Below are 11,603 nucleotides of genomic sequence, written 5' to 3' on the forward strand. Positions count from 1 at the left end.
GCCCCTTGTGCTGGGCTGGGCGGCGCCCGGAGAGGCCGAGCGGGGAGCCCGGCTGCCGCGCCCAGCGGGGGCCTCTTAGCGGAAGGCCCGCCGCTGCCGCTTCGGGGTTTCAGGAGAGGCCACAGCACGAGGCGAGAGGCCGCTGCGCGGAAAAGCCCCTGGAAACGTCTAGGGGGGCTGGAGCCTGCGCGGGCTGGTCCGGGGAATGACCAGGGCGGGCGACGGGGGGAGCCAGGTGGGGCCGGGTGGGGCGGGCTTAGCAGAGGAAGCGCCTCCGCAGCACGTGTGCCTGGGGGACAGCCGCCCCTCCCCCGGCTCTGACCCTGCTGCGGGACCACTGAGCTTCTCCCCCCGCCCCCCCCACACACGCGCTCGAGCTTCTTCCAAGCTGCTCCCCAGAGGCTGAAGCTCCGAGGGAGGGGCCCCAGGAGGCCCGCGCGGGCCTCCAGCAGCCTCCGCCTCGGTCCCTACTTGTCACAGCCCAGTCGTGGGGACTTGTCGCCCCAGCACCAGAACCCTGGGCGGAGGGGGCTGGGGTGGGACGGGAGCCCTCGCTTCTCGGGCGGGTGCCTCCGCAGCCAAGATATTCCTCCTGATCAGAAACCACCACAGCCCCGCCGGTGCGGCCCAGCGGGCTGGAGGGTGAGCCCCGCGCCAGGAGCGGCGGGCTCTGTCCCGGGTCAGGGCACGTGCCCAGGTTGCGCGTGATCCCGGCTGTGAGCACGCACGCGGCCACCAGCCAGGTGCTCTCTATTCTAGGATGGGGCGTGGTGGCCGGGGGGTAGTTTTATTTAATTGCAGCAAGTAAAAGAGACAGAGGACCCACATCCAGAGCCCCGTCTCCCTGAAGGGAGGCTTAGCCACTGCTTTTTTCTTGGCAGTTGGCTAAACTTACCTGGATTTTGCTAATTACATGTTAGGTCCGGATGAAGGAAGCACTGTGCACAGGCACTTTGACCAAAGCTTGCATGAAAATAATGAGAAGAAACCAATTAACAATTCAAGTTTACTAAAACTTCTTGTCATTAGTAACTGCTTTTAACATTTTCAAAGAGTTACAGTAAAACCATACCTTAATTAGGGTTCAAAATTTTCAGTTCAGTATGTTATTGGATTATTAAAAACCAGTACTTTTCAGTCTATAAAATACAAACTGTTAAATGTCATAGTGCACACACAGATAATACACTGTACAAAGAACTGAGGCTGAATGGGGAATGGGGGCCATTCAGAAGTCGTTGAAATTAATTTGTATTATTGTGGATGGCAGCATTACATTTTTTAAAAATATGTTTTTATTGATTTCAGAGGGAGCAGGAGACATAAACCTCAATGATAAAAGTCACTGATCGGCTGTCTCCTGCATGCCCCCTACTGGCGATCGAGCTCACAACCCCAGCATGTGCCCTGACCAGGAATGGAACCATGACCTTCTGGTTCATAGGGCCACACTCAACCACTGAGTCACACTGGCCTGGCTGCATTATTCCTTTTGAGTATGCTGTTCTGAATTTAAGGTAGAGAACAGACTAGAATTTTCAAATATTTGTCCTAATTATAGTGATTTTCTACACTTTATTCAGTAATTGCTGGACACTTATTACAAGCTAAGCAGTTCTACAAGGTAGACACACAGTGGTGAGAAACACCTCTAAGCTATGTGGAAGCTACACTGTAGTTGACTGCAATTTTGTCCATTACTATCCTTTTGTTAAAGAGTTCTGCACATAATCTTTATTCTCTTCTGGGCAGACTCTAATGAAATGGAGGGTTCTCCTGTTGTGTTCATCTTCAGAACTGGGACATTGAAAACTCTAGTGTAACTACTAATCATATTTATAAAACCAGTTTTCTCTCACGTGAAATCTGATATTTATAAAGAATTCATCCCCCAACTGAGTTAAAACACATTTTATACAGCTGCTTCCCTGGACAGTTCCTCGAGGCTTCTGAGCTCTGAAGGAGCTTTCCACAATTAGCAGAACAGACTTCCTAATAGAAAGATGTGAACTCTAGTTAGGCTATGTCACACCTCACATTTCTATAGATTCCCTCCAGTGTGGATTCTCTGATGATATACAAGATGTGATCTCTGGCTGAAGCCTTTACAACATACATCACATATGTAAGGTCTCTCTCCGGTGTGGACCCGCTGGTGTGTGTGAAAATGTGAGGCCTGACTGAAGCCCTTACCACACTGCTGACACATGTAGGGCTTCTCTCCTGTGTGGACCCTCTGGTGAGCACTGAGCCCAGCACTCCAACTGAATTCTTTCCCACACTGCTCACATTTAAATGGTTTCTCCCCAGTGTGAATTATTTGATGGACTTGAAGATTTGACCTTTGGCTGAAAGCCTTACCACAGGTATCACATTTATATGGCTTCTCCCCAGTGTGGACTCTCTGATGGGCTTGAAGATGTGAAGACTGACTGAATCGCTTCTGACACGCATCACATTTGAATGGTTTCTCTCCAGTGTGGACACTCTGATGAGCTTGAAGATTTGAGGCCTGACTGAAGCCCTTCCCACACTCCTCGCATTTATAGGGTTTCTCTCCTGTGTGGACTCGCTGATGATTGTGAAGATTCAAGCTCCAATTGAAGCGCTTCCCACACACCTCACATTTGTATGGCTTTTCTCCAGTGTGGACTCTCTGATGGGCTTGAAAATATGAACTCTGACTGAAGCCCTTCCCACACACATTGCATCGAAACGGTTTCTCTCCCGTGTGAACCCTCTGATGGCTCTGGAAACTTGAAGCTGAACTAAAGCCCTTCCCACACTCCTCACATTTATAGGGTTTCTCCCCCGTATGGACTCGTTGGTGACTGTGGAGATTAAAGCTCAAACTAAAGCACTTCCCACACTCCTCACATCTGTATGGTTTCTCTTCGGTGTGGACTCTCTGATGGGTATGGAGGTTTGAGCTACAACTAAAGCGTTTACCACAATCTGCACATTTATATGGTTTCTCTCCGGTGTGGATTCTTTCGTGGGCCTGAAGATGTGATCTCTGCGTGAAGCCCTTTCCACATACCTCACATTTATAAGGTTTCTCTCCAGTGTGGACTCTGCAGTGAATATTAAGATCTGTGCTACGACTGAAGCCCTTCCCACAACTTTCACATCTATAGGGCTTCTCTCCTGTGTGAATGGGCAAGTGAGCGTAGAGGTGTGAGGTCTGATTAAAGCTCTTACCGCACTCTAGGCATGAATAGGGTTTCTCCCCTGTGTGGACCCTCTGATGAGTTTGCAGGTTGGAGCTCTGACTAAAACCCTTCCCACACTCATGACACCAATAGCGTTTTTTTCTTGCGTGAACATATTGTTGACCCGGAGTGGCTGAGCCGTAACTGGGATCCGCGTGCGAACTACAGGTAAGGGGCTTCTTTCCCGAGTGTACCTGCTGATGAACTTGCAGACCGGAGCTCTCAGTGAATGCTTTTTCACATTCATTCCACTGGTAGCTTTTCTGTCCTGTATGGATTATACCGAACTGGGCAAGAGGTGACACCTTTGAGATGTCTTCACCACAATCTCTGTTGCTGTGAGCTTTTTCTCTTTTGTGTGCTGTATCATCATCACGATGGTGCGAATTACAACTGAAGATGTTAGCACACGGAACAAATATACATAACTTGTTTTCCACTGGCATCTGCTTACAGCTTCTCTGATAATTCAGTGTCTCGTTCAGATATATTTGACTCCAAGAATTCTGAGCTCTCTTTGTTGGAACGTCCTGATTTTCATTAATCCTGGAATGTTTCTCTACGAGATTCATTATATAGCTGTCTTTCACATCAGCCTGAATGGCTATTCCTGTCCCCACCCGACCGGGGGAATTATGTTGTTTGGGGACTTGAGAACTCTTTTCTTGATTATGTACCATGGAGACTTGACTTTTTGTTAATTTACTCTCAACATGCCTCCTGATTTGCCAGCATGAAAGCTCTCCCAAAGGAAGGCACCTAACTCCTGCTTCACAGAGAGTCTCCATCTCATTTTCATTCCTGCCTCCTGAAAATTAAGGACAGACAGGGACATCAGCAAGAAAGTGTGCTAGGAAGCCCCAAGCTCTTGTTCTCCCATTCAAACATTTAAAAAACCAGAGACAAGCAAAACTAACTGTGAGATTTCTGAAAAAATGGTCAAAGTCTACAGCAAACAACAGAGCGACCAATTGAGAAAAGGCCACATTTAAAACGGTATGAAATTTGGTACCAGCCCAGCTTGAGGGGATAAGGTCTTCTAGGGTCTTTCCCAAGAGTGTGTCTTGCCTGGGGCTGTGTGCTTTTTCCCATTCCCTCTGTGCACAACTACTTTTAAATGTCAGTTTTACTTGTGGAACGTTCTAAAGGATACAGCAGTTCACCTCTCAATTCTCTACCTCAAACTAGAGAGAGCAGAGCAGAATTTCTCTGCACTATTCTGTCTTGGGGATGCCTGAAGAACCAGTCTGCTTTGCCTGACTCAGAGACGAGATGGGAAAAAGCGATGGAAAGCAGCTGTAGACACTGTTCATGGAGGCTACAGGGGGGCTATCCACACGCAGAGGCCTAGAAAGCGATTATATGTGAAGGAATGCTCTAGAACATCGAAGTGTAAGAAAAACTAGGTGGCACTTCTTGGGAGATTAAGAGATTTAAAAGCACCTGTGCCTGAGGGGATTGAAAAGGGATATGCACAGACCCAGGAAAGTCATTAGCTCAGGAAAAGACCGCCCTAAGCCCGGGCAGCTGCCAAGGCTCAAACACACCCCGCCATTAGGCTTCCCCAGAAATGAGCCAATCAGCAAAGACCGGTCCAGGGGCTGTAACGCAAATGCTCAATTTTCAACAATAAAAGCATAAAAGCCACAGGAAAATCTGGCCTATTCAAAGGAAGAAAACCAAGTGGTTGAAACAACTGTCCATGAAGATCCACAGGTTTCAGTATCAGGTGAAGACCAAAGCAACTGTCTCACATGTGCTCAGCGAGCGGAGGGAGGGAGCGACGCAGGCAGCGAAACCCGGCGGAGCGGAAGCTCCAGCCTGTTCCCACACCCGCCACCCAACACCAGCACGTGGGGGAAATCGCTTTGAAAACTTTAAGCCCCAGTTAAGAACCTACGCCAGCCAAGGGAGTATCTAACCAAAGAAGCTGAACTCCAGTCAAGGGCACGTCCCCGGGCTGCAGGGTCCTTCCCAGCCCTGGTTGGGGTGCCTGCTGGAGGCAACCAATCCACGTCTCTCTCTCATCAATGTTTCTCTCCCCCCACTCCCTACCAGGCCACGGCTTGTGACTGATGCTTTCAAAGGCTCTCTCAGGTCACTGTGTGGAGAACAGGTCACTCAGAAGAGGGACAGGATAATGGGCTCTTACCTCCAAGGACTCCAGCTGCACAGTTCTGCCCTGAATGCCCACCTCTTTGAGGCTGGATCTCCGTCATCCAAAGCTTTTCCTCTCTCTCCAACTGGGATATCACATCTGGTTTAGAGGACAGATGCCCTGTGAAAAGACAAAATTTAAATGAAACGTAACAGGTAAAAAGTACTAAAAATATTTGGTTTCCAATCCCATGATGTAAGGCCCCACCCCGCCCCAAAGCATTGTCCAGCAAATATTTTGATGCAACTTACTAAATTAATTTCATGACCCACCAATGGATCTTGACCTACAAGTTTAATAAAAGATATATGAGCCCTTGCCAGGGTGGCTGGGTTGGTTGGAGCGTCATCCTGGTCACCAAATGTCGAGGGTTTGATCCCGGGTCAGGGAACTTAACCAGGTTGTGCGACAGGAGGCACCTGATTGAAGTTCTTCTCTCCCCCCGCCCCGCCCCTCCCTTACTCTCTCTCTAAAATCAATAAAAACGTATCCTGGGGTAAGGATTAATAAAAAGATATATGAAATAAGGAGCCAGGTACAGCTAAGGGCACCTGTTCATTTATAGTTAATTTACAAAAAAAAATGTTTACCTTGAAACAAAGACTAGAAACGTCTTGTCTCTCCATTCCAAAGAGACTGGTCTCTATGGGGTCCTGAAGCCTTAAAGCAGCGGGCAGAGGCAGGGATGCTACCAAACACCCTCAAATGCACAGGACAGTCCCCACAACAAAGAGCTCTCTGGGCCAAAATGTCAACAGCGCCGACTGAGAAACCCTGCCTGCTGGACGAAGCCTCATCAGAGGGCGCCTGTCCTCACCCAGGGACACCAGGTTCCAGAAGTTCTCCAGCATCACGTCTCGGTACAGCTTCCTCTGGGACGGGTCCAGCAGCCCCAGCTCCTCCTCGGTGAAGACCACAGCCACGTCCTTGAAGGTCACCGCCTCCTACGACACCAAACACAGGCACCTCAATCTCCCGGCTGGGAGGGGGCAGCACCGAGAGGGGGAGACACACAGGGAGCTGTTCCCGACTCTCAGGGACCCCGACGGCTCATGTTAGTAGATTTTTCCTTCTTCCCATTTCACAATCACACCATGGGGGGGGGGGGGAACCAAGAGAAACATGAAAGAGTCTTGTGCACATTTAACACGGCGCCCTCTGTGGAGTTAAAGCCTCTGGAGTCCCGGCTCAGCTGGTTAGAGCGTCGTCCCAATAAACCAGGGCTGCGGGTTCAATCCCCGGGCAGGGCACACACACAACCCACCAATGATGCGGGAGGGAGCGAGCAGCAAATCCCTTTTCCCCCCTCAAACCCACCCATCACTCAGGCCTCCAGAGTGGTCGCTGTCAAATCATGGCACACACGCTTCAGTTGACTGACAGTGCCACCCACATACTGTAAGAAATTGAGCTAATTGAGAGCCACAGCACCTAACGGGGCCTCCCCCCTCTCCCCAGGTGGCGCCGCTGTTCTGCCCAGGCTGCCAGCCCTGCGGCCTTCGGGCCCTGAAGCCTGCATGCCGCGCGCTGTCCTCGGGAAGCGCTGCGTGTCCCTCGAGCAGCTTTCAGGGGCCCGGCTGACAGCACAGGCTCTGCAGACGAACCGCCTCAGGTCACTTCTAGGGCTCTGTCCATTACTAGCTTTGTCCCCTTGGACAAGTCACCCAGCTTCTCAAGTATCATCCTGATGCACCAAGGTTGTGAGTCTGACCCCTGGTCGGGGCACATACAAGAATCAACAGTGATGCATAAATAAGTGGAGCAACAAATCGATGTTTCTCTCTCTCCCCCACCCCCTTCTCTAAAATCAATCAATTTAAAAAAATGCGAGCAAGGGCGCGTATATCCTGGAATATAGGCCTGGCAAGTCCCTGGTGCTACTAGACCAAGGATGTAGTTCTTTAAAATATACTAACATGCCAATGAAAAAAATGGAAACTTAACTATAATACATACATCATTTAACTTAGAATTAAGGAAAGAATCCAGCTCTTCTTGCTTGAAAACAACTAAAATTCTTTTCTCTGAGTTCAGTATCAGCTGGCCTCGCTTGCACCAAGCCGTACTTTAGACATTTTCACAAAATGTGAGGCACCATCATCACAAAACGGAATCTCTACAACTTTAAGGAGAGAGAAAAAAAGGTAGAATTCGCCCAGTGGGGGTTATTTTTAAAAATACCTATTAATTTTCGCACTGTTACTTGGAAATAAGCAAAAAGCAAGAGCCAGGCATACAACAATTTGTCAAGTGCCTTTGGCTCCCCTTTACCCTTCCCAAGCAGGACAAATATGTGTCCAGCCTTCGTGAAATAAAACGTCATTTTAAGGACCAAGGAGGCAGAGGCAGCTTACCTGGAACTGGATCATTTCTCTCCTCCTCCCTTCGGGGAAAGGCAGCGTTCTGGGGGGGCAAAGCTGGGGAGGGAAAGACATCATGAGGGACGCTGGCCATGCTGCCGGCGCACGTGGCATTTCAGGGGAGCACACAGCGGGCCCCTCTCTCTGGGCAGAGGCACCAAAGCTCAGCGAGAACAGGGGCTGGACTCCAGCTTCCCCGGGGCCCCCAGCCAGCTGCCATTGTTCATGAACATTCCTTAAAACAGCCCTAACCCAGGGCCTCTTGTAGCTTCCAGAGTATTCCTGAGCCTGGGTCCTGGAGGAAATGAAAGGCAAGCAGGCAGGCAGTATAACTGAATGGGGCCCAAATGCCTGGGTTCAAATTCTGCCACTTCTACTTACAGTATTACTTTCTACTCATCAGTAGTGCAAACCCTGAGCAAGTCACTCACCTCTCTGTGCCTACTTCCTGTCACCTGTAAAGGGGACTGATGCCCGCATCCCCTATTTCCTGCAGCTAAAGACAAGCAGTAGTTTGGGGCTCATAAAACTGCCCTTGAGAATGCGATTCTCCAGAAAATCCCTCTTTTGAGAAACCCAGAATTCAGAGAAGACTGTTCTGTCCTGTGACTTATTGTTACCCTTGGAAAAACCTAATTGACTGGTTGACTCACCGTCATTTCTTCTGTTAGTAATGAGAGTTAAACCTCCATGGGTTTTGTCCTCCTAACAGGTGTAATTACTTCCAAATATCATTAAGCTGGAAGAGTCTCGAGAAAGTTTCTTCTCCCATATGCAAGAGGCTAAATAATGACTAATAAAGGCCTAAGCCTAATAAATCCTGTTGCATTGAAATCCACAACACGGGCTCAGACAATATTGCACACTTATTAAGGCCTCACTACACGTGTGGTCAGGCACTCTGCAAAGCCGAGACCACGGCTGTCTGTGTGGCCGGGAAAATGCACCGCGGACTTTCCCCAGGATCCGGCTGCACTCCACGCTCCTTCCTCAACAGGGACCAGGACGGTCCCGGTGCGGCAGCCGCCGCGCACAGCCAGCCAGCGACCGGCGGCTCCGGCCCCATCGCGGGCTCCCGGGCGCTTCCGAGCAGCAGCGTGTGCGCTGAACAGCCTGCATTCTGCTGGGCACTGGGCACTGTTTTGAAGCTTCGTATATACAACCCACTTAAGCCCCACTTAAGGCCCTGGGAAAAAGGAACCCTGTTTTGCCTCGAGGAAACTGAGGCACGGAGAGATCAAGGAACTCGCCCCATATTTAACCGCAAGAAAGAGGCACCGCTGGCTGGTGGGTCCTACAGGGTGGACCTTGGATGAGCCGAGAGAGCGGGAGACCCTCAAACTCCGAGCACCCCGCAAGCCCGCCTCCGACTCGGGAGGCTCGCCGCCGCCTCCTTGTCTGCCCTCTGCCGCTGGCCGCCGCTTTCCTTACCCAAGAGGAGGGACCAAGTCACTGCTCAGCCCACGCCGAGGCGAAGAAGGTCCCGAGGGATCGCCAGGACGCGGGGTTAACTCGCCGAACTGCGAGGAACCTCAACCCCAACCTCGCCTCCCGACAGCGGAAGTGCCTCGCACTACACACGGTTCCTGAACTACACTTCCCAGAATCCCCAAGAGGAAGCGCCTGGTTTCCACGCACTCCTGTACTCCATTTCCCAGAATGCAGCTCGCGCGCTTCCCGTCGGTGGGCGCGAGTTTTGAGTAGAGATTGTTCGCTCCGAGTCACTCCTCAGGCGCCACTAACTGTCAGGTTCGCTTGATTCATTTCTCAAAGCTTACGAGAAAGTAATCGCGGGTTTTTAAAAAATGCGGCCGTGCTAGAGGGATAAGCGAAGCCTCTACCATAAAAGCAACTTTAAAAACAAATGTTTTAGGGGAAGCAGAAAGTAGGCTAAAAATGGGTGATTTTGTCTGAGTTGCTTAGACAGAACTTAAAGAACGCTGGATCTCAAACTTGTTTCAAGCGCCGGCTCCAAACATCACCAGTACGCGCGTTGGTAAGATGAAACGAACTTGACTGCTTATCATGTCCTTGCCATGGAAAAGGAGGCCGCCACTGGAGCGGCCCTTCGGCACCTTGACAGCACAGCGGCAGAGCCCGGAAGGCGAGGTTGCAGCTCACTGGGAAAGAATTCCAAGATTGGTTTAAGCAAGTCTTCCAATGCGAGGGACTTAGAAAGGCCATGGGTTAGTGGGAACAAGAAGGCTTTTTGTAGCCAAGGAATCTTTAGGTGCAGACTGCTGATTCTTTGGGAGAGACTGAAGAGTTGATGGGTGTTGGTGGAAGTTCCTGGAATAAACAATCTAGCTGTTTGCTTGGGCAGGAATCACACGGAATCCGAAAGACTGGGTAAGGACAACTGAATACTTAGGCTAATGTAGACAGTAAGCCCTGGGAGGGTAAGTATGTCAGAGCCTCAGTGTTCAGGGGCCAAGCTCTGCAAGCTCCGAGGGGAGGAAAGGACAGTGGGAGGTGGGGCTGCAGAACAGTGTTTAATTCCTTTGCCTCCTCTCATCCAAAGGCACCTAAGATTTCTTGACGTGTTTTGTTGAATGAAATTCTTCATTCCAATATGCTAAGAATTCACAAAATGACAATACAAACATTGAGAAGGCTATAATAGAGAAATATCTTGAACTTCGTTGTTTGTTTTTTTAAAATATTAGTTGTTATGGCAAACAAAAACAGCTCCATTGCAGGTAATTTAAGAAAATACTGTGATGTATGCATATATAATATCCTGAAATGTTTTCTAATTTGGGTTCGGCTTTAGACATTTCATGACATACTTCTATTCTGCTCCTGATATATATAAAATAAAGTGCCTTGAGATGAAATAAGCCAAGTGAAACCAAGAAGCCATGATTTTTCTCCTAGGAAGGAAATGTATTTTGTAGCTTTTTATTATAAAACTTCAAAAATCGACAAAAGGAAGGAGAATAGTTAAATGGACCCGATATACTCGTATCCCAAATTCAAGTTGACACCTTTTACCATTTATCTATCACTATTTTTTTATTTTATAATACAATTTTTATTTTTATTTTTTAATCCTCACCAGATGATATTTGGGTGAGAAGTCTGATCTTTTCCTCACCTCTGTTCTATGCATGCAATGTGTTGTTTTCTGTCCGCCTTCAATGTTTCCTCTGTGTTGTTCATTCTCAGCTGTTTGGCAATAACGTGTATAGTTTTTTGGCTTTTCATTTTTAAATCTTGCTTGGGTAGTCTGAGGTTCCTGATTTAGGGGAGGTCTTTTATTGCTTTTGGAAAATTCTCAGCCATTCTCTCTTCAACTAGGTTTTTTCTCATTCTCTCCACTCTCCCTCTGTGTTTCCAATTACACATATATTAGACCATAAAAAGTTTTCCCACAGTTCTTGGATACTATATTTTCTTCACACATTTTGTATTTTATTTATTGCTTTTTCAGAAAGAGTAAAGGGAGGTGTGGGGGAGAGAGAGAAACATCAATTGGTTGCCTCCCAAATGCACCCTACTGGGGCCAGGGATGAAACCTGCAGCCAAGATATGTACCCTGACTGGAATCAAACCTGCAACCTTCTGGTGAGTGGGATGACGCTCTAATTTATTGAGCGACACCAACTGGACAATTGGTTGCTTCTTGTATGCACCCTGAGGACTGAAACCACAACCATGGCTTATGGGGACAATGCTCTAACCAACTGAGCTATCTGGCCAGGGTGCATAATTGACATTTTGACATATATTGTATGACTAACTCTTCTCTAACAAGCTTATATTTTTCACTCCCACCAACAATATGCATTGTTCTTGAAGACACAGACTACCAAGTAAAAGGCAATCATATCGTCATCATCAATATGTTTAATAAAATGTTTTTAAAAATTC

At 48.6% G+C, this 11,603-nt stretch overlaps 1 protein-coding gene across 3 annotated transcripts; it reads right to left on the bottom strand.

Annotated features, from left to right (window-relative positions):
• Window positions 1-736: 736 nt before the first annotated feature.
• ZNF235 (zinc finger protein 235) lies at window positions 737-9,305 on the bottom strand. 3 transcript variants are annotated; one of them, XM_081117545.1, is made up of 6 exons: window positions 9,162-9,305; window positions 7,725-7,787; window positions 7,327-7,492; window positions 6,188-6,314; window positions 5,365-5,490; window positions 737-4,020 (listed from the first exon to the last, which is right to left on the bottom strand). In XM_081117545.1, exons 4-6 carry the CDS (start codon window positions 6,219-6,221, stop codon window positions 2,042-2,044), a joined length of 2,139 nt encoding a protein of 712 aa, XP_080973671.1. In that variant the 5' UTR covers window positions 6,222-6,314; window positions 7,327-7,492; window positions 7,725-7,787; window positions 9,162-9,305; the 3' UTR covers window positions 737-2,041. The 3 variants fall into 3 exon arrangements, with proteins under 3 accessions (XP_080973671.1, XP_080973670.1, XP_080973672.1); XM_081117544.1 differs by lacking the exon at window positions 7,327-7,492 and having other exon boundaries at window positions 9,162-9,298; XM_081117546.1 differs by lacking the exon at window positions 7,327-7,492 and having other exon boundaries at window positions 6,188-6,336; window positions 9,162-9,298.
• Window positions 9,306-11,603: the final 2,298 nt, after the last annotated feature.

The sequence above is a fragment of the Miniopterus schreibersii genome, assembly GCF_964146895.1.
Source record: "Miniopterus schreibersii genome assembly, chromosome: 18".
In the NCBI taxonomy this organism is placed as follows: domain Eukaryota; kingdom Metazoa; phylum Chordata; class Mammalia; order Chiroptera; family Miniopteridae; genus Miniopterus; species Miniopterus schreibersii.